General features: G+C 27.1%; 7 protein-coding genes across 16 annotated transcripts; 3 read left to right on the top strand and 4 right to left on the bottom strand.

The window, feature by feature from the left end:
* Positions 1 to 854: 854 nt before the first annotated feature.
* Got1 (Glutamate oxaloacetate transaminase 1) lies at positions 855 to 4,799 on the top strand. Its single transcript, XM_003699590.3, has 6 exons — positions 855 to 981; positions 1,334 to 1,624; positions 1,691 to 1,947; positions 2,024 to 2,301; positions 2,381 to 2,523; positions 2,594 to 4,799. Exons 1-6 carry the CDS (start codon positions 870 to 872, stop codon positions 2,755 to 2,757), a joined length of 1,245 nt encoding a protein of 414 aa, XP_003699638.1. The 5' UTR covers positions 855 to 869; the 3' UTR covers positions 2,758 to 4,799.
* LOC100874915 (small integral membrane protein 8) lies at positions 4,629 to 5,446 on the bottom strand. Of its 4 annotated transcripts, none has more exons than XM_012286509.2 (3): positions 5,305 to 5,446; positions 5,035 to 5,158; positions 4,629 to 4,958 (listed from the first exon to the last, which is right to left on the bottom strand). In XM_012286509.2, exons 2-3 carry the CDS (start codon positions 5,134 to 5,136, stop codon positions 4,800 to 4,802), a joined length of 261 nt encoding a protein of 86 aa, XP_012141899.1. In that variant the 5' UTR covers positions 5,137 to 5,158; positions 5,305 to 5,446; the 3' UTR covers positions 4,629 to 4,799. The 4 variants fall into 4 exon arrangements, with proteins under 4 accessions (XP_012141899.1, XP_012141890.1, XP_076394866.1 ...); XM_012286500.2 differs by having other exon boundaries at positions 5,035 to 5,162; positions 5,305 to 5,445; XM_076538751.1 differs by having other exon boundaries at positions 5,251 to 5,392.
* Positions 5,035 to 8,085, bottom strand: LOC105662606 (uncharacterized). Its single transcript, XM_012286539.2, has 2 exons — positions 6,922 to 8,085; positions 5,035 to 6,777 (listed from the first exon to the last, which is right to left on the bottom strand). The coding sequence occupies exons 1-2, from the start codon at positions 7,413 to 7,415 to the stop codon at positions 6,666 to 6,668; spliced, it is 606 nt and encodes a 201-aa protein (XP_012141929.2). The 5' UTR covers positions 7,416 to 8,085; the 3' UTR covers positions 5,035 to 6,665.
* Positions 5,755 to 6,624, top strand: LOC100879660 (U3 small nucleolar ribonucleoprotein IMP3). Its single transcript, XM_003699589.3, has 4 exons — positions 5,755 to 5,891; positions 5,984 to 6,298; positions 6,390 to 6,462; positions 6,539 to 6,624. Exons 1-4 carry the CDS (start codon positions 5,755 to 5,757, stop codon positions 6,560 to 6,562), a joined length of 549 nt encoding a protein of 182 aa, XP_003699637.1. The 3' UTR covers positions 6,563 to 6,624.
* Positions 8,086 to 9,640: 1,555 nt separating the features above from the next.
* Positions 9,641 to 16,325, bottom strand: Pgm1 (phosphoglucose mutase 1). 4 transcript variants are annotated; one of them, XM_076538732.1, is made up of 9 exons: positions 16,185 to 16,325; positions 15,722 to 15,938; positions 12,908 to 13,187; positions 11,934 to 12,366; positions 11,664 to 11,866; positions 11,393 to 11,594; positions 11,129 to 11,321; positions 10,847 to 11,030; positions 9,641 to 10,767 (listed from the first exon to the last, which is right to left on the bottom strand). In XM_076538732.1, exons 3-9 carry the CDS (start codon positions 13,154 to 13,156, stop codon positions 10,543 to 10,545), a joined length of 1,689 nt encoding a protein of 562 aa, XP_076394847.1. In that variant the 5' UTR covers positions 13,157 to 13,187; positions 15,722 to 15,938; positions 16,185 to 16,325; the 3' UTR covers positions 9,641 to 10,542. The 4 variants fall into 4 exon arrangements, with proteins under 4 accessions (XP_076394847.1, XP_076394846.1, XP_003699636.1 ...); XM_076538731.1 differs by having other exon boundaries at positions 15,785 to 15,938; XM_003699588.3 differs by lacking the exon at positions 15,722 to 15,938.
* LOC100874800 (neutral amino acid transporter 9) lies at positions 14,123 to 18,738 on the top strand. 3 transcript variants are annotated; one of them, XM_012286380.2, is made up of 12 exons: positions 14,127 to 14,262; positions 14,514 to 14,528; positions 14,591 to 14,811; positions 14,926 to 15,094; positions 15,331 to 15,458; positions 16,727 to 16,884; positions 16,964 to 17,128; positions 17,205 to 17,264; positions 17,336 to 17,515; positions 17,663 to 17,865; positions 17,933 to 18,037; positions 18,119 to 18,736. In XM_012286380.2, exons 3-12 carry the CDS (start codon positions 14,645 to 14,647, stop codon positions 18,524 to 18,526), a joined length of 1,743 nt encoding a protein of 580 aa, XP_012141770.2. In that variant the 5' UTR covers positions 14,127 to 14,262; positions 14,514 to 14,528; positions 14,591 to 14,644; the 3' UTR covers positions 18,527 to 18,736. The 3 variants fall into 3 exon arrangements, with proteins under 3 accessions (XP_003699678.2, XP_012141770.2, XP_076394845.1); XM_003699630.3 differs by lacking the exon at positions 14,514 to 14,528 and having other exon boundaries at positions 14,123 to 14,262; XM_076538730.1 differs by lacking the exons at positions 14,127 to 14,262; positions 16,727 to 16,884; positions 16,964 to 17,128 and having other exon boundaries at positions 14,374 to 14,528; positions 17,188 to 17,264; positions 18,119 to 18,738.
* Positions 16,430 to 20,119, bottom strand: LOC100874686 (ATP synthase subunit C lysine N-methyltransferase). 2 transcript variants are annotated; one of them, XM_003699629.3, is made up of 6 exons: positions 19,911 to 20,119; positions 19,726 to 19,836; positions 19,489 to 19,661; positions 19,235 to 19,423; positions 18,989 to 19,154; positions 16,430 to 16,553 (listed from the first exon to the last, which is right to left on the bottom strand). In XM_003699629.3, exons 1-5 carry the CDS (start codon positions 19,912 to 19,914, stop codon positions 18,990 to 18,992), a joined length of 642 nt encoding a protein of 213 aa, XP_003699677.1. In that variant the 5' UTR covers positions 19,915 to 20,119; the 3' UTR covers positions 16,430 to 16,553; position 18,989. The 2 variants fall into 2 exon arrangements, with proteins under 2 accessions (XP_003699677.1, XP_012141813.1); XM_012286423.2 differs by lacking the exon at positions 16,430 to 16,553 and adding an exon at positions 17,026 to 18,076.
* Positions 20,120 to 20,223: the final 104 nt, after the last annotated feature.

Below are 20,223 nucleotides of genomic sequence, written 5' to 3'. Positions count from 1 at the left end.
TTTGATTTTCACTAGTTTACGCGCTTATCGCGACCTCTATTCGAGTGTTACGATACAAAAAATTAATCGATAAAGTAGGAATTCAAAAAATGATATATTTATTGCATATAAATACAGAATTATGCACATATATTATGTAATTGTTATATAAATTATATAAAAATTAATTCAACGTGTTATTTCAAATAGTTAAATATGGAATTCAATATTTGTAACTTATAATAACTTCACGTTTATCTTAAATTACCTGTGCTAAAATACATATACATTTTACACAATATATTATTACTATACTATTCTATTTTATCCTATCCTACTATACTATAACTATTCTACTATTTTACCATTTTATGGTTACAACTCGAGTCAGAGCCGGCTTTATAGAGAAGAAAAGTTTAGTCGAACATTTTATCAAATATCGAGTTGAAATTCGTACATTTTACAATAATAATAACTGCTCCATCAAATAACATTTTATATTTAAACAGGTGTTCGTCCAATGTCACGTGAATCAAGCCTTTTAAGTACATACATACATTGCATGTAAAGGATGTAACAACTAAACGTCAAACATAACATGTAATGCACACATATGAAGTTAATTTAAATTCATCAACGGTACAAGTTTGTGCACACGTACTGTACCTTATTTTCCATGACATCAGTTGAATCCGGCTATGTGAGCTCAGAAGCTTCTTATCTATAACATCTGAAATTAAAAATCAAAAACGTAGCATATAACGATTATATGAGGTTTGTAAATGTGTTTGTTCTTCTATATAAAATGGAACAGTCAGATCGAGGCTTTTAGTTTAAATCATTATACTCATAATTTTTCATTTACACAGTATAAGAATAAACGTACAAAGATGACATCAAGATTTACTGAAGTCAAGTTGGGACCTCCAATAGAAGTTTTTGCCCTTCAGAAAGCATTTTTAGAAGATAATTACGAAAAAAAAGTAAATTTATCTATAGGAGGTATGTACATAGATTATTTTAATATTTTCACGATTATGAATGAACAAAGAATTTTGTAAAAATGTTAACAATTAGTTTTAAATGATTAAAAATATTAATTACTAAACTGTGGAAAAATAAATTTTCAAACATCTGTAATATAGCTACCATATTTTTAATCAATCTGCTCTTGAATGACCTCCAAAATCATGTGATGATTATGTAACAGATGCTGACGGCATATGTATTCATATAATGATATAATATAATTCTATAATAATCCATAATTTATAATATAATATGATTCTATAATTCCATCTATAAATCATTTTAGATGATCAATGAAAATATAATGAATTTAAATTATTTGCAGCTTTTCGTACCAATGAAGGAAAACCTTGGGTATTACCAGTTGTTCGAAAAGTTGAAAAATCTTTAGCTGCAGATGAACTACAAAATCATGAATACCTTCCAGTTTTGGGATTAGATGCTTTTAGTCATGCAGCAACAAGTCTATTGCTGGGTGCAGATTCACCTATAATTGCACAAGGTCGTGCTTTTGGTATTCAAACATTATCTGGTACTGGAGCATTACGTGTTGCAGCTGAATTTTTGAGTCGTATTTTACATTATGACACCTTTTATTATAGCAAGCCAACATGGGGTAAATACAAATAAATTTAATATAATATAATTAATCTACAGTATCTTATGTATAATATATCACCAGAGAATCACAAACTTGTATTCGTAAATGGAGGATTTAAGAAAGCTTGTGAATACACATATTGGAATCCAGATACTCGTGGCATTAATATAGAAGGAATGCTTAAAGATCTTGAGGATGCTCCAGAGAATGCTGTAATTATTTTTCATGCATGTGCACATAATCCTACTGGATGTGATCCAACTCCTGAACAATGGTCAAAAATAGCAGATGTAGTTGCAAAAAAACGTTTGTTTCCACTTTTTGATAGTGCATATCAGGTAAATAACATTACACATATTCCTGAAATAGAATAAGCTAACTTTATAAATAAATTTTTAATATATATTTTTTTAGGGTTTTGCAAGCGGTGATATAAATAAAGATGCATTTGCTGTAAGATTATTTGCTGATCGTGGAATAGAACTTATGTGTACACAAAGTTTTGCTAAAAATTTTGGATTGTACAATGAACGAGTTGGGAATTTAGTAACTGTTGTTTCAAATATAAAAGAAGTACCTCAAATTAAATCCCAGTTAACTTTAATTGTTCGTGGAATGTACAGTAATCCACCCAACCATGGAGCAAGGATAGTGGCAACTGTATTGCGAAATCCAGATCTTTTCAAAGAATGGTATAGTATTAACAATGAAAAAAAAAACAGTAATTTATAAGAATTGCAATTTATATATTAAAACGTTAAAATATTTTAGGAAAGGCCATATACTTACTATGTCTAGTAGAATAAAAGAAATGAGGACAAGTTTGTATGAAAGACTGGTTAGATTAGGAACTCCTGGTTCTTGGGAACATATTACTCAACAAATAGGAATGTTCTCTTATACTGGTCTCACTGGTATGTATTTGAAACAATTAAACATTTTCATTTATGAAACGTATCCTATTTGAAATAAATCTTGTTTCAGAGAGACAAGTTGAACATTTAATAAATCAATACCACATTTACCTATTACGAAGTGGTCGAATAAATATGTGTGGGCTTAATGATACTAATTTGGATTATGTGGCAAATGCAATCTATGAAACCGTTTTATTGTTTCCTCAGCATAAGACAAATTGTACGTGTTAAAATGGATGATTGGAACAACAAGCTGCTTGTCATATAATAAGTATGAGATACTGCAGTTCTAAAATTGAAAATATTGTTAAAGCATGGCAATATTTTATGTGCATTCAAGTTAGAAATGTCAACTTAGAAGTGTTAAAATTTCATACGAATTTTCTTTTTGTTATGATTTTATTAAAATCTTTTATTTTCGTTACATAGTTATTAAAATGTCTAGATATCAGGATATTTAGGATTGCTTTTAATCAAAACATCGGGATATTTTGTTTACAAAATTTTATTACTGAAAAGTTCAAAAGATAACACGAATTCTATTCTATGGAAGAACCATATCATTCTTTTATGAAACGCCTTGTATATAAAAGTACAAAATGTTACAAAGTATTATGAATTGCCAAATTTTACAATCGCTTATTATTAAAGTGTTTCAGTTGAGCTTAATAGTTTATAGGGTAACAATAAATATTTACAACAGATATTCATTTTGATACTATGTTTTTACAAAGTTTTAAAATGAATAAGATGTTGATCATGCAAATTACTAACATTTAGTAACTTTCCATTAAAACAATATTATTTTTTTAATCATATAAAACAATAGATTGTTAGAATTTTTAAAGGATATTCAAAAGATGAGCATCTTTGTACATGAAAATGTTAGTATCTTTTGTAAATTTTTTAGAAAAATATTTTTTTTTAAATATATATTTTCTATAAACAATTATTCTTTTTATAAAATACAATATTGACTATTCAGTGTTCAATAATTTTACAATAACTAAATACATATAAGCATAATTTATGAATAATGATATTCACGACTGAAGAAATAGTAACTATAAAATAAATTAAAACATAGAACTTAAATTATTTTAATAATAAGCGATTAATTTGTTACTGAAAATTTATTATTTATCCACATAAAAAGTAACATTTTACCAAAGTAACAAAACTATAAAAATTTCAAATGTTACAATCCATTGTTACTGTTAGTTCCTGTTTAAAACTTTACCCCAAACAAAAAGATCAATTGTCATTTCATATAATATGTAAGAAAAAAACTTTAAATATAACAATACTCTATTTTTTCTATAGTAAAAAAAGTACATATAGCATTTTCTTATAATACAGATATTATTGTATGTACATATATTATACAAAAAAATAGCCAATTTTGTTTCCTAAATGCTTCCAGCAGTTTATGTACTGTACAAATGTAAAAAGAACTATGAAAATTGATCTAATGGTCAATATTAATTACATTCTGTACATCACTTCCAATACTATATGATCACAATACAGTCAGATTTCTTATTTCTGCTTCTTTTTACAATTTTATTATATACATTCAGTTTGTTCATACAATTTATACATTAGAAATATTTTGAATATTAATATATTACATAAAAAGAGAATTATATACATTTGTTACATTTACAGAGTATATACATATCTACACACATATATATATGTATATATATACATATCTATAAAGATACATATATTTTTAGTAACATTATTATGCAATTTAAAGTTAGAAACCTAAATTGCTCCTTGTTCAAAAATCTGGACCAAATTCCAAACTTGAAAATTCTTGTAAACATTACTTGAAAGTTTAAATCATCTTATATGTACTGCCAAATTTGATAGCTTGAATGTGCAATGATAAGAATTACTTTTTTATGTATTTACATGAAGTAAATAGGATGCAGAGTACCATGTGTATTTTATAAAGGAGTGTATAATTTTGTAAAGATGATACAACCAAACACCACCTTAGCTTTAATGTATATGTAGTCAAAATTAAAGTATTACCACAGAGATTTAGGTTTACATAGAAGTAGAATTGTAAAGAGTAGAATTATATATGTAAATTATATAAGTGTTATGTGTCTTTATTTGCATATCACTAACTACATAAGAGATATAACAAACAAAGTATTGATTGTAGAACAAAATGTAATATGAGAGCAACAATAGAACATGTACAAGATTCATAAATTGTTGTTGATTTAAATAAAATAAATTAATAATGTTAATTTAAATTATGTTATCCATTTAGATGTTTTCTTTTTTGAATAAACTGTTTCATCTGCAGCGACTGCATGATAATATTCTGAATCATTATAATTCTGACGCATGTAAGTGATATATCCTATACAACCAAACATTGTAATAGCTCCAAGAATCATTATCACTTTATTCTGAAAGATATGAATTTCTAACATGTTATAAATTTTCTTTAATTTTTCAGGAACTATTTTATTTATATAATCTTACCGGTTTAACATACAGTTCATAATTAATTGCACGAAATAATGTTGTACTCTTTAGAGAACGTAATCCATCTCCTGGCTCTGGTTTATTTTTCTTTTCAGTCATTATAAATTTTAATTAGGTATCTCTATCTTTAACAGATTATACATAAAAATACAAAAATATTACCCTTCAACTAAATTAAATTTGTTTTCAATATATTAATTTTTAATTCTGAACCTTTTGATAAATGTATAAAGCAACAAAAAATTACTTATAATGATACATATTTACATGTTGATATTGTACAATCTGAAATATATACAATAATTCGCTTCTTTTCAACTTTAACTATGAGGTCTTTAACCTCATTGTACTTGTATGCATTGTTTGTTCCACGACAGAATATTAACATTTCGCGCAGCTTGACTAAACTTGGAAGAACTATATAAATATTCTTATTCGCTTTTTACTTTATTAATCATACACATGGTGGCTAAAATATACGAATGGTGGAAATAAATTGTAGTGTACCGTGGATTGCAGAGAAGAGAGAATAGAAGGTCACCGGATATACATATATTGTGTATGTACAACACGCTTGCGAACTATGCCTCATGTGAAGTAAATAGCGCCACCATGCGCAGACTGAACAGAAATTTGTTTACTCAATGGTACTATTCTCTTGTAAAATCGACGAAATGACAATGTTTTACACGTGATATTAGAAATTAAGTAGTAATCATGGTACGAAAACTTAAATATCACGAGCAGAAATTGCTTAAGAAAGTTGACTTCATATCATGGGAAGCCGACAATAATTTACACGAAGTAAAAATTTTAAGACGATTTCGAATACAAAAAAGAGAAGATTATACAAAGTATGGTTATATTTTGATATACAAATTTGTGTATGACACATTAATTTTATATTTTACAAAATCATTTAGCTAATTATTTTTAATTAATATAGGTACAACAAGTTGGCACGTGAAATTCGTGAATTAGGTAAAAAAATTAAAGAACTTGATGCAGATCATCCATTTAGAATAGAACAAAGTGCATTATTATTAGAAAAATTGTATATGATGGGACTTATACCAACAAAATGGGATTTATCATTGACACAAAAGGTTAATGCAAGTTCATTTTGTCGAAGACGATTGCCAGTTGTTATGGTACGAAATAAGATGAGCCAAAATATTAAAATGGCAACAACATTTGTGGAGCAAGGTCATGTTAGAGTTGGAGCTGAAGTTATAAAAGATCCTGCATTTTTAGTAACAAGGTAGACAACTAATGTTTTAAAAATATTATAAGAGATGTCTTAGAAATGAATACATAAATATTTACATATCAATTACTATAACATTTCACAGAAATTTGGAAGACTTTGTTACATGGGTAAATGCATCTGCTATTAAGAAACATATATTGGAATATAATGATGCTGTAAGTAATATCATGTATTATGTTTTTTATTACTTTTATTAGCATTATATTTAATAATATATTATTTCTATTACAGAGAGATGATTTTGATATGGCTTAACTGAAAATGGATATTAAAATATTTTTATTGATAAATTTTAATTAAATCAAAAGTTAGCCTAAGTTTATTGTAATAAATTATTGTTACCTTTTATTACCTCACATTAATTATGTGAATAATAGAACCTAGACATGGTATCTTTGGATTTTTTTAAACTGGTTGTTTTTTTATGAATTTCTTCAAGTATAATTTTGCGCATTACATTAATACAATTACTGAAAAAAAAACATCTATTAATATATTAATGGAACATATATTTGTTATATTAAAACTTATGTTCGACTTTCCTAAATTCCTAGATCAAAATATCAATTCAAATAAACTGTGGAAACAAGATTTAAATACCTTTAAATACATACCTAAGATGTAATATTGATTCAGTAAGTTTCACTATCTTTCTGTGATAGTCCAATATGTTTTTTCTAGTATTATAATTGGTTTTATTTTGAGATTTTCTCAAGGACATTAAATTTCTTAATGTTTCATTATATAATACCGTTTTATTATTTGAATTATTTATCAATATAATCCCGTGTTCTTGGGTATTAAGTACAATAGAATTTTCTTTTTCGTCCAATTTCTGATTCAATTTAGTTTCTTTGATAATATCATTATTTAATTCATCCGTATTTATTTCCAAATTTATTGTATTAATATTCTTTCTTATATTTTCTTTCTTTTCAATTTGCCTATTTGTTTTGTTCTTTTCAAATAATTCATCGATTAATTCACGTAAAAAAGATGGTTCTTCAGTACTAAATGTGGTTTGTAAAATAGATTTACAAGAAGAACAAAAACTTGACCATTCCTCATTAGTATCATCATCACTTGTAACTGTGAAAGAATTCTCCATTTTGATTTTAAAACTAGAGATACCGGAAGTTAGAACTCTATATTCGATTTTAATAGTAAAATGTATTTCTAATTTGTGAAAAAATATGAAACATTATTATATATATGTTTTTGGTATAAAATAAAAAGCCGTTTTTGTAAATCGTATTACATGTCTTATAATATAGTTTCAAGACTACCTATTTGTATAAATTTGTTTAATATTTAGGAATGCTTAAAATGCGATTTTTATCTTCTTTTCAATAAAATGAAATCTCATTTATTATAAATATTTAGTTCGTCATAATATACAAACTGTAAAATTTTGTATATATTCCATTACTAAAGTGTTTACAAATTATCAAAGTAATCATGCCAGTTGTTTAATTAATGTCTCAGTATGTCATTAGAAATTGCTATATATTTTAACAATGAACGTATGTTATAAAATATAATTAAGTAGAATGATAACTTATTGATTCAATAAAAAATGTTATGCTCAAATGTATCTCTGATATGGTTTATATTCCAGAATTTAATGTTATTCTAAATTTTCTTCTAAAGTTAATATTATTTCCTAATTTGAAAAACTCGTAAGAACTAATTTATAAGATTGACAATACACACTTTTGATTATTCAAAATATTATAAAATCTAAGATCACTTGTTTGTGGGAAACCATTCATTCATATACCTACAATGAATAATTAATATTCAATATGATACACATGTTACAAGTTAATAGTTTTACATTAAAATCGGCAGTCATTGCTGGTCTCTATGACACTATTACCACATTTATATATTCATGTTACATCACAAAAAATAATAAGAGTTCGTATCTTAAAAATAACCCATTTATATCTAAAAAAAACTTGTTTAGATATTCCTGTTACACTACAAGCGTTTCCAATATATATGTGTTTACACATATCTGTAAATTAGATTATTTCTGATAACTATTGGTTAATGTATTTTTACTTTTTTAAATTTTTTCGTGACGTAACTATGAAAATGAATGGGTTTTGTGTCAGCTCAGGTCCCCAAGTATCCTCCTTTTCTTCAACTATTTACAAAATTTCTCATTGAAATTCTCTCAAAAGTACTGCAGTACAATATGTTCATGCTATACTGATTTTCACCAGTATATCAGTACAATCTCCTAATTTCATTTTATAAAAATACACTCCATTTCCTCAAATATCTATTGCTGCATACTGCCATCATTCAAGATATTATTATATTCAAAATGAAATAAGATATCCATAGAATGAGTGATGTATTTTTTGATATATAAAGAAATATTATATGAAATCAGTACCTTTTCAGAAATTAAATGTTTACACAATATTCGTTTCACAATTTTCGTTTGTATCTTGGATATAATACGAATTTCTGAAACGTTATATCAACCAAAATAGTATATACATAACATAATTGTTTTTATATAATACATTTGCAATAATTGTTTCATCAAACGCATCAATTATAAACATCAATGATCTTGTTTGTATCTTTCATCATCACTTTCACAAATTATATATTGTTGCTTTCTTACTATTGTTTTTATGTTTAATACAAATTTTTAATGTATCCTATTCTATTAATTAATTTTAATGAGATACTCGGCATATTTGATAATATTCCAAAATAAATCAAATTCAGTCAAACGTTTATGTTTTATATCACTATTGTATCTATATTCCAGTTCTGTGTAATGACTTATGTGCATGCAAGTATGATATGCCAAATACCTCATTAATGTTCAATTTATATTAAATATATTTATGGTTTCAAATTTCATCAATCACGTTACCGAAAATATCTTCACCATGATTCTTAGAAATTTGAAACGGTGATTTCTACACGCATTCCTGCTTTCTTTTTAATTTATCGATTCACATTCCATTTTATAATTAAACGACAGAACAAAAAATATATATATTATAATTCATTTACACTATAAAGACAAGTAGAGAATAAAACTAAAAAAATTATATTACAACATATCCGAAATAATTATTGATATAAAAAAATGGCTAACAATAATATACAGCAATAACACAGAAGCAATTAACCTTTTCCAATGGAACATAATTACTATTTACAAAAAATATATTTCAAGTTAAATTTCATATACATATGTCATTTTTTTGTTCTTTTATGTAGAAAATGTACTAAGTACATTTTACTAGTTTTATATAATTTATATTTAATATTATGATTTTCACTATATAAAATTTGGATAAATTAATTTGTTTTTTTTTTAAATAAATGTCAGGTTGCGTACATTTTTCAACGTGTTTTGTTTAAAATAGGTTTTCTAAACATTGTACAGTTATTTACAACAGTTGAGAGAAACTTATACGAAATACAGTTGCGTTTTTTCACTTGTTCAAAGAAGCACCTTTTTAAATAAATTAATTATTAAACAAGCATAAACCTTAACTGAACTTCAATCATTATAACAAGACATATAATTCAATGATAATTGAAGTTACACTTTTTTTTGTTAACCCTTCGACGAATATCATAATTGTTCTAAATAATTTTAATTTTTTGACATAGCTTAACAATCAGCATTTTATAATTTGATTGAGAAGTTTAGAAATTGAATAATTGCGAAAATTGTTATATCATTATACAAACACCGAAGGGTTAAATATATCCATCTCTTGCATGCTTGAACATCTTTTGCAAACACAATGGTTCCACATATTGAATACACGTGATCTTAGACTTTCTAATATTTTAATTTAGCACACAGATCTTACTAACGCCGCGCAATTTTTGATTCATTAAATAATCATTCTTAAAACACAATAACCATATCAGAGGTTTTATAAAGATCATATCACCATTTACATTCTCGATATTAAATTCTCTTTTCCTTTTATTTGTGTATGTAATTGTATGTAATTGTTCATGTATGATATCAATAAGGATTTTATGGAACTTCTAGTTGACATACTGTACCTGTTTATATAACTTTTTATGTAATAATTGCTGAGTATAACACCACTTGTAAATAATACAACAAAACGTAACATAGCCATTATATGAATCTTTCATAATATGAATGATTTTTATCGTTTTCTTTTTGAAAATATTTCGATAAAATAAATGTTAAATGATAAATTGTTTGTGTGTTATGTAATCACAGTTGGTGCATCGCAACCGGTGTATTCACGTAATTTACTTATCTCTAGAGCAATATTAACCAAAGGCTTAAGAACGTCTTGAGCATTTTTGTTTAAAGATGCTGGATCATTTTCGTAACTATCAACATATACGCGAATAGTAGCGCCAGAACTTCCTGTACCAGACAAACGGTATATTATACGGGAACCATCTTCAAATAGTATTCGTAATCCCTGTTTGTAAAATTATAACATAGCATGTTTTAAGGCAATAATTTATTATATTATGGACAGTATGTGAACCACACAATACCTGTTTAGTAGCTTGGCTTCCATCAACAGGATCTACATACGAATAATTATCGCTTAATTTAACAACATACGTCTTATCCCCAAAAGTTAATTTTGAACCCACAAAACTAGGTTTTTGTATTTCTGATTCAATATACTGCATCATCTTATTTGCTGCTTCAGAATCACAATTTTCATAGTCATACCTAATACCACAGACGATATCAGATTATAGAAGTAAACCATGACTCATCAAAATAAAGTAGTTATTAAATATCAGTTTATCACTTATTAAAAAATGTACCTTGTGAAAAAATTTCTTCCATATGTTTGCCAATGATTCATCAGTATTTCCTCTACAGACTTTCCAAGATTTGCAATTACACTAAGCCATGCAAGACATGCCCATATTCCATCTTTCTCACGGATATGATCAGAGCCAGTTCCAAAACTTTCTTCTCCACAGAGTGAAAGATAACCAGCATCCATTAAATTACCTAATAATGTCATAGTTAATATATTACAAAACTACATAGAAATATATGAAACAAAAATTGTTGATATCTACCAAAATATTTCCAGCCTGTAGGTACTTCATAAAGTTTAATGCCATTTTTAGCTGCAACTCTATCTACAGCAGCACCTGTAGGCATAGATCTAGCATATCCTTTAACACCAGTCTTTTTGAAATATGGTATTGCATGTAAATTAGCAGCTAATACAGCTAGTGAATCAGAAGGTGTAACAAAGAAAGCTTTTTTGCCTAATATCTATGAAAATAATATTAAGCATAAATATATACATGTTCTACATTTGTCTATTTTTTTAAGTTTATTTACCATATTTCTATCTCCATCCCCATCAAAAGCAGCACCAAAGTCATATGGTCCTTCTCTTACAGCATTTACTAAATCTTTGGCATACGTTAAATTTGGATCTGGATGAAGTCCTCCAAAATTTTCTAATGGAACTGCATTAACAATACTCGAATCATCAACACCTAATTCACTACTAAATATTCGTTTTATATATGGTCCTGTAACTGTAAATTTATACATAATTATAATATAGAATAAATCTTCCAAATGACTGAAATAATTGTTAGGTACCTCCATTCATTCCATTAATAAGAACTTTAAACGGAGGATTATTTTCTTGAAGTAATTTTCTAATACTTGAAAAGTCAAAGATGTCTTTCATATGTTCTAAATAATCATTCACAGAATCTATTACATCTACAGTAAATGGATTTCCATCCACCTGGATGGTAGTACTTTGTATCTTATCTATATCTATGTTTATATCAGAAGCAATTTTATAAGTTTTCAATGACTTGGTAATCTCATAAATTTTATTTGTGACTTGATCTGGAGCAGGGCCACCATTTTCACAATTAAATTTTATTCCAAAATCAGCATCTGGTCCACCAGGATTATGAGATGCTGTTAGAACAATTCCTCCTTGTGTTTTATATTTTCTTATTATAGTAGAGACAGCTGGCGTTGAAAATATCCCATTTTGTCCAACAATCAATCTTCTTACCTAATGTCAATAATATTTCTAATGAAAAATGAATGTAAAATAAAATGTCTATTCAATAAAATAAAATACAATTATTTTTCATGGACAAAAAGATAGGAGTGGAAAATTTGAGAATTAACAATATAGCAAAAGGTCCTTTTATATAGGGTGTGGAAATTTACAAGTTTGTAAGATTAAAAATTTTTAAATCTTTAAATTTTCAAATTTCTCTTAGTTACAATGGAAGAGGGCGCCACGTGAAGTATATGAAGGCCGCTAAGGGAAACTTGATCTACCACACACATAAATGGTAGCAATATAACGAGAATCTACTGTAATAGCCTATCGGTGCTGTATTTGTCTAGTTGTCAAAATTAGGAACTTGTTATTATTCTTTCTTTCACACATTTCATCACTACACGCGCCGTGCACGCTCGTGCCCATGAACTCTTCGGCGAGCTATTGTCTGTCCACCACTGATCTGCACGATCTTATCTTTTTTTATTACTGTAGTCCAGCTATTCAAATCAAAGAAGACATGAATAGATAACGTTTAACTTACCCCATTAGCAGCAGCGATTCTGATAATTTTTCCAATCGCCTCTTTTCCATAATATCTTCCATCGCCACCCACGACTAACGTACTACCAACCAACTGTTTTTCAAGAGCTTGTAATATTGCTTGTACGAAATTTTCCGTGTAATGTTCTTGCATAAAAACTCGTACGGCTTTTCGTAATCCGGATGTACCCGGCTTTTGGCCCTCGTAGACTTTAGTTTCGATAATTTTTGTCGTCACTGCGCTCGACATTTTTTAAATATTATAATCACGTCGAAGATAACTGAAACAAAGAATAACTACTTGTATTCTAACTTAGGCAACAATAAAAACCGAAGATTTGAGAATTTCATAACACGTCTTCGGTGTTAGCTAGCAGACTGAACTTTGTCTACCAATGACACGCAAGGGCACGGGTCACCATCTTGAAACATTGCGCCCGCGCTTTACTACTGAACTAACAATATCAGTCTTTGTCAAGATGAATCTTCTAAGCCGCAAACTACAAATATTCTTACAATGTAATTATGATAACAGAATGTAAACATTTACTAGGAAATCTAAATGATAAAAGAATTTTACGCTAACATGTTATTGGTTTCAGTAGTAGTTTCCATTTAATATAAATTGGCTAAGAAAATATAAAAATACTAAATTGAACTTGTCTCAAATAAATAAGTTTAGCGAACAAGCTTAACTTCCTCTAGAATATTCACATACACACGAAAATCAATTAATAATATCTGTAGAACGTATAAAGTTTATTTAAAAATTTATCTAATGCTATAGCAAGTTTGTTTGCATAAATATAATATTAATAAATGAAACAGGTATCTCTGTTATATTAAAATGATGCGGTTAGGTTAGGTTAGAACAGGGTTTAATGTAAGTCAAAAATAGGTTGGATAATTATGTTGGGTTCAGGTTAGGCGAGTTAAAATTCAATCACAATTAGCTACATTGTAGTTAAGTTATGTCAAAGTTAAGTAAATATACTGTATTTGTAATTCATAATGAATTTTGAATGAGCATGTAATATAAAGAATTGTGGAAGAGTGTAACTGACAATGATAAAATATATATTGTATTGTAATGATAAAGTATATATTGTATTCTTTATGTATGTACCCACGCCTTTTTTTAGGAGTATCCGAAAATGTGGAAAGAACAATTTAAAAGTCAAATATACGCAAGCGTACAAGATAGGAACTTATTATGACAATCAGTATTAGTAAAGAAAAATGAAGTGGAGGGAGTTTGTTATGTCAAGGATGCGTGATATACGCACGCGGGTTCATAAAACAGACGTCTACTTGTTTAAAACAACAGTTTTCCCGGAGTGTTAACAGTGACAATGTGTATGTTTTACAAAATATTAAAGGTCTTAATTTCAATTTTATAAATGATTTAACAATTGTAATTTATGTTTTAAAAACAAGCAGCATTCTAAATTGCAATTAAACTGAACACTTTCAAGTAATGTTTTAAATTATATGTATCAATATCTCTTAACAATTATACAAACAATTTTTGTAGTCTAAAATTCATTAGAAGTATTATGTTAATGAATTTAAAAAATTTTGTTGTAAAATATTCTTATTTGTATTAGCTAACATAATACCAGGTAAGTAATTTCTTTATGTTTGCTATTTAAATATATGAATTAAATATCTTGTGTTTTAATAGGACATTATTCTTTTGTTGATGTTATACATGGTATGAAAATAAATTAAATAAATCATGGATAAATTAAAGAGCAAGTGCAATATTAATACAATGCAACATGACAGTGGATCCGAAAGTGCACATTTACTCTCATCTGGATCTCATTCTAGTATTGAACCCATGGCATTTCAAGACTCTGAAATCAGTAACTTGGATTCTGCTTCTAGCAATAATTACTTCAAGTATTAATTTACTCAATTAATATCAGTATTACTTTATAGTAATAGTTATCACTAAATATTATTGCTAACCAATTTGCTAATTGATCACTGCTTATTAGGAGTATTTGTTTATAGGTATGGTAGTGTAGAAACTTGTAGTCTTGACTCTAATGCTATTGCAATATTGAAAAGGCCTCCACCTGTTAATGAAGATCACATTTTAGTAACAGCTTCATCTATAAGTACATCTTGCTCATTGAATGTAATACAAGACAGATGTTATGACATTCATAATATTGATCTGGTGAGAATACCACAAACAATATTCAACTATATGTTTTGTTCTAATATTTATATGTATCAAGGTTAAATAGCTTGTAAACATACACATTCATCATATAAAGTTACAATTGATTATTTTTTCTAACTTCAATTGAAAAAAGATATATATTAATGACTAATAACAGAAAAGAATTTTACATGTGGATAACATGCCCAATCTACTTTTTCTATGATTAATCTATTCCTTTTGTTTATCAGGTATTCAGTAATGACTCAAATGACAAGCAGTCTCAGTTAAATGATATTACTAAGTTTTTATCTGTATCTTGTTCATCGCAACAAGAAGCTATAAATTCCAAACCAAAGCAAAACTCTTTAGTTACAGTGTAAGTAATAATAAAGACACCTGTTTTTTATTCAACAGTATTATTTAAAAATGTGTCTAATATTTCCAAGAAGTAAAATAAGATAGATGTTACTGTTACTTTTGGCACTAGTAATAAATGTAATATTAGAACTAACACCATGGAATAATAAATATACATTACTATCTATTATTATATTATTATCAAGAAAGGGTTTTGGATCAGTTTTTTCATACCATGTTCAGAAATCTAATCATATTCATAAATTTTTTGTTATCTCATACCAGTCATATTTTTAGTAGAATAGTGACGAGAGAAAAATTAAATCTTGCATCAGAAATGCTTACATGCATTTTGAGTGTGATAGATCGATGTGTATCATTTGAGCTATAAATCATTTCCTTCATATTATACTTCTTATATTAAGCGTATGTATCACAAAAAAGGGTGCAAAAAATAATATCCATTTGTAGATAATAATTTTTTGTGCCTGTGACCCATCTAAAAAGATAAAAAAAGGAATAGTAAATATTTATTTGAGTTTATAAATAGCATATCATTTTATTTTTTGATGTCCTATATCAGACAAGGATGATTTCTTTAAATGTTATTCATATTTTATTAATTTATACAAAAAAAAAAGTATGAGAAATATATTTAATGTTTGTCATTGTGCAAAGGATTTATATAAATTTATCTATATTATTATTAAAACTCGTTTATACAAAATTATATAAGTAGACTTACCTGTTCTTGTAAAAATTACGTGTTTTTTCTTTTATATCAAATTTCACTATTATTTATACATGGAAAATCGCACGACTGGTCATTCGTTTTCATATATTAAAAACACACGTTTCACTGGGATATCGCGAATAATTTCATGTTATATATGTCAAAATCTTTATTTTATACAAAAACTTTGTGAACGCATGTTTTTACTATATGAAAACGAAAGAAAATTTAATATAACTGGAATACTGGTCGCTCACATTTGAACAGTCACCGGGTGGCTATGCCGACTACATGACATATTCACATTAGAAGGGGTTAGTGCTCCGTCGGTTGCCTGGGCAACAGACGTCCATCCGAGAGGTCAATGCCCGTATCTAACACCTGAGAAGGAACATGTTGAACATTTAGAGCAGGCTTTCCTCGATTTTCATGAGACAAAATTAAATTTCAAAAATGGACATTTTTTTCTAACCCATACACTCAAAATATATTATTTTCCAAAATTTTGAAAAATAAATATATTAATGTTATAGTAACATATTACATATTTCTAGGTTTTCAATATGGAATACCATATTAGGTTCATCTTTATTAACAGTACCATGGGGTATCGAAATGGCTGGTTTTTTTCCTGGTATTATCCTTGTACTTTTAATGAGTGGTTTATGTCTATACACTGCTTATTGCCTTCTTCTTGTACATAAGTACCATGGTGAGATAGCAATAAAAATATTAATATAACATACTAAATCCTTCTGTGAAATATCGCTTATAATAATTTACTTTTTAAGGTGGACATCAAGGAATAGAAGTGACTCATTTATGTAGGATATATATTAATAAATGGGCAGAATATATTGCTAAAAGTTTTAGTGTAATAGTTTTATTGGGTGCAACTATTGCTTATTGGGTATTAATGACTAACTTTTTATACAATTCTGTTAATTTTGTATATGGTAAATATGTATTGACATTTTTAGTTTTTATTTAATTCATTATGTATTCCATGTTACAGAAAATATTCTTTCACAGATAGTACATTTGGAACACCTGAATATTCTATCTTTGATAATACCTCTCATTTACCAGAAGGTACTTAATTTGTTTATAATATTTATTTTGTACACGTGTATATATAAGCAGACTCTTTGTTTTAATTACAGTATTGTGTTTGAAGAAAGTTATCAACAACGATACAAATTATGTGACTCATGATTATACATACAGTGCTTTGGGTCCAGTTTGGGATTTATATAAGACAGTTCCAATTTTTCTTGGTTTATTAATATTTCCATTTTTGAACTGGAATAGTCCTACTTTCTTTACAAAGTTTAATGCTCTTGGTAAGAAAACAATTTTTATAATAATAGTAGTTTTATTGCATGTGAATTATTTGCAAACCTGATATTCTTTTTAGGTCACAACATGACTTTGATTTATAGATTTATATCTTGTTCTATCACATTATGACAATAATATCTATGTCACAGGAACCCTCTCAGTCATGTATTTGATTATGTTTGTCCTGATTAAATCAACATCATGGGGCATTAATATGAGTGAAATAGAATGGGAAAATAGTTGGATATTGAAATCCTCATTTCCTGCTCTTTCTGGAATGTTGGCACTTTCATTCTTTATTCACAATATCATTATAACCATAATGCAAAACAATCGCGATCAAAGTAAAAACGTAAGTAAATTTGATTGTTTCACTGATATTAAATGTGTTATTAAATAATTTTACTTTCATGTTTCAGGGAAGAGATCTTTCAATAGCTTATCTTCTTGTTACACTAACTTATATCATAGTTGGTGTACTATTTTATGTATGTTTCCCACTTAATAAGTTATGCATTGAAGATGTAAGTAAAATATAAAATAAAAATTTAAAGTGTGTTGATCTTAAAACAAAAATATGAAGATAAGAATTATTTCTTTTACAGAATTTTTTAAATAATTTTCAAAAATGGAGCGGTTTAACGGTCGGGGCTCGTATTGTTTTACTGTTTCAATTATTAACAGTATATCCATTACTTGCATACATGTTACGAGTTCAATTACTATCATCATTATGTAAAACATACAACATGGGATGTGTTATTATTATAAACATCATTCTAATATCTATATGCATTTTATTTGCCATTTTTGTACCATATATTGGTACAATTATACGATATACTGGCGCTCTAAGTGGGTTTATATATGTTTTCACATTACCAAGTTTACTATATTTAGTAATTTTGAAAGAACAGCAGAAGTTATCAATATTCTCTGTACTTTTACATATAAGTATACCAATATTTGGACTACTAAATCTAGTAGCTCAATTTTTTATCACAGAAATATAAATATATTTTATTTAAAATTTTTCTAAATATTTTAAAAGACAAAGTTGTGTTCCTAATAGTAATAGTACAATTAAAAAGTAATTTATATTTATATATTATTGATAAGGTTGTATTTTATATGAGAGACAAATTTTTTAATAAAACTATATATAATAAATGATGTACTAGTATATAAAAGCTGTACTGAGCAATTAAGAACAAAAAATATTTTTATATTCACAATTTGTTCCTAATATTTAATTATACTTTGGAATAAATATACTTTGTAACAAGAAAACAACCATTATGTTCTTTTATTGTTTAAATCTATGCATATAATATTGATACTGTTATAAATAGGTCAATGTTAAACTTATATGGCACAGTAGAATCTTTCTTTATTTACTTCAGTATAAATAACTATGTAAAACAATACATAATTTATCTATATATATAATAGACATCTATAATTATTATAAATACCTTAACTAATTGCTTTAATTGTTTTTGGAATTTTGTATATCCAAACAGTATCAACTCCTTCACCTATTACCTTAATTACATTCAAGGTAGGAAGTGGAAATCTACAAGCAACTATAACACAGTCTTTTTGTAATTCTTGTATGAATTTTGCTTCAATATCTGTCATCTACAAAAATTTCAATACATTAATAACATCAAGTAAGCAGATAATAATACGTGAAGGAAAATAAACCATTATAAAATTACCATTTGGTCAACACCAAATATGACAACATTATCATAATTTTTTAGATTATATTTCCACAAATTTTGTTTTATGAAAGTTGTTTGTGATGATAATCCTGTAATTAAAGCTTTCAATCTAGAATACCATACCAACCAAGGATTTAATTCAATACCATGAGCTTTAAATCCAGCTTTTGCTGTTGCAAATACCTAATTACGATATTATGTACTAGTCTGTTAATATGTATTTTAATTAATATTAATAAATTATTTACTATTCGTCCATCTCCACTTCCAAGATCAATTAAGGATCCAGTACGTCCTTCTAAAGCTTGTAACACATTTTTTACTTGTTGTGATGTAGCTGGTACATAAGGTAAACATATTTTACGAAACGCCGGACTCACAAACGGAATGCATATTATACTAATAGCTGTTGCAATACCTCCTAAAAAATAATATATACATATTATGTATCAAAAAACAGTATTGTTTATTTACCACTTTATTACCTGTTACTCCAACAAGATATAAACCAATCTTTGAACCCCGTTGAGATAATTTTTGTCGTGAATTGATATTATTGTTATTACTTACAATGTAGCTTATGTCATTAACCTCTGCTAATTAAATTCATAAAATTAATAAAAATTCATAAATATAACCTATTTTATAATCGATAATTCATAAATCTTACACATTTTGTATCTTTAGCATTCACCAATACTATACAATCCATACAAAATAATCTGCAAATGTTATGAAAATAACTTCGTAATCCAAGATTGTGTTTAGGAAATCATACTCCACCGAACCTCTTTCACGCAACAAAAATCTCCCTAGTACTAGCAACATTATATTGCTTTATTTCCGCTTCATATACTCGGTGGATTATAAAGTATGAATAATGACAAAAAGGATAATGTAGGAAGTGTTCAATATAAGAAAACTCATAATTTGAAAAGTTCCACCCCTTATGACATGAACTATAGTAATATTTCAGCATTGAA

The sequence above is a fragment of the Megachile rotundata genome, chromosome 13 (assembly GCF_050947335.1).
Source record: "Megachile rotundata isolate GNS110a chromosome 13, iyMegRotu1, whole genome shotgun sequence".
Lineage (NCBI taxonomy): Eukaryota > Metazoa > Arthropoda > Insecta > Hymenoptera > Megachilidae > Megachile > Megachile rotundata.
The sequence above is the reverse complement of the archived record's forward strand: the minus strand, read 5'-3'. Positions and strand labels throughout refer to the sequence as shown.

What these genes read in the sequence shown, in the direction of transcription:
- Got1 (XM_003699590.3), top strand. Translation starts at nt 870, where the DNA reads ATGACATCAAGATTTACTGAAGTCAAGTTGGGACCTCCAATAGAAGTT. An exon ending in AGTAAATTTATCTATAGGAG is followed by an intron (nt 982 to 1,333) that starts GTATGTACATAG and finishes AATTATTTGCAG; the next exon opens with CTTTTCGTACCAATGAAGGA. An exon ending in CTCTTATACTGGTCTCACTG is followed by an intron (nt 2,524 to 2,593) that starts GTATGTATTTGA and finishes ATCTTGTTTCAG; the next exon opens with AGAGACAAGTTGAACATTTA.
- LOC100874915 (XM_012286509.2), bottom strand. Translation starts at nt 5,136, where the DNA reads ATGACTGAAAAGAAAAATAAACCAGAGCCAGGAGATGGATTACGTTCT. An exon ending in ATGAACTGTATGTTAAACCG is followed by an intron (nt 4,959 to 5,034) that starts GTAAGATTATAT and finishes CATATCTTTCAG; the next exon opens with AATAAAGTGATAATGATTCT.
- LOC100879660 (XM_003699589.3), top strand. Translation starts at nt 5,755, where the DNA reads ATGGTACGAAAACTTAAATATCACGAGCAGAAATTGCTTAAGAAAGTT. An exon ending in AAAAGAGAAGATTATACAAA is followed by an intron (nt 5,892 to 5,983) that starts GTATGGTTATAT and finishes TAATTAATATAG; the next exon opens with GTACAACAAGTTGGCACGTG. An exon ending in CCTGCATTTTTAGTAACAAG is followed by an intron (nt 6,299 to 6,389) that starts GTAGACAACTAA and finishes AACATTTCACAG; the next exon opens with AAATTTGGAAGACTTTGTTA.
- LOC105662606 (XM_012286539.2), bottom strand. Translation starts at nt 7,415, where the DNA reads ATGGAGAATTCTTTCACAGTTACAAGTGATGATGATACTAATGAGGAA. An exon ending in GAATCAATATTACATCTTAG is followed by an intron (nt 6,778 to 6,921) that starts GTATGTATTTAA and finishes TTTTTTTTTCAG; the next exon opens with TAATTGTATTAATGTAATGC.
- Pgm1 (XM_076538732.1), bottom strand. Translation starts at nt 13,156, where the DNA reads ATGTCGAGCGCAGTGACGACAAAAATTATCGAAACTAAAGTCTACGAG. An exon ending in GAATCGCTGCTGCTAATGGG is followed by an intron (nt 12,367 to 12,907) that starts GTAAGTTAAACG and finishes TATTGACATTAG; the next exon opens with GTAAGAAGATTGATTGTTGG. An exon ending in TATTAATGGAATGAATGGAG is followed by an intron (nt 11,867 to 11,933) that starts GTACCTAACAAT and finishes ATAAATTTACAG; the next exon opens with TTACAGGACCATATATAAAA.
- LOC100874800 (XM_003699630.3), top strand. Translation starts at nt 14,645, where the DNA reads ATGGATAAATTAAAGAGCAAGTGCAATATTAATACAATGCAACATGAC. An exon ending in TCTTGTACATAAGTACCATG is followed by an intron (nt 16,885 to 16,963) that starts GTGAGATAGCAA and finishes TTACTTTTTAAG; the next exon opens with GTGGACATCAAGGAATAGAA. An exon ending in ATCGCGATCAAAGTAAAAAC is followed by an intron (nt 17,866 to 17,932) that starts GTAAGTAAATTT and finishes TTCATGTTTCAG; the next exon opens with GGAAGAGATCTTTCAATAGC.
- LOC100874686 (XM_003699629.3), bottom strand. An exon ending in GAAGTGGAGATGGACGAATA is followed by an intron (nt 19,424 to 19,488) that starts GTAAATAATTTA and finishes TATCGTAATTAG; the next exon opens with GTATTTGCAACAGCAAAAGC. An exon ending in TATTTGGTGTTGACCAAATG is followed by an intron (nt 19,155 to 19,234) that starts GTAATTTTATAA and finishes AAATTTTTGTAG; the next exon opens with ATGACAGATATTGAAGCAAA.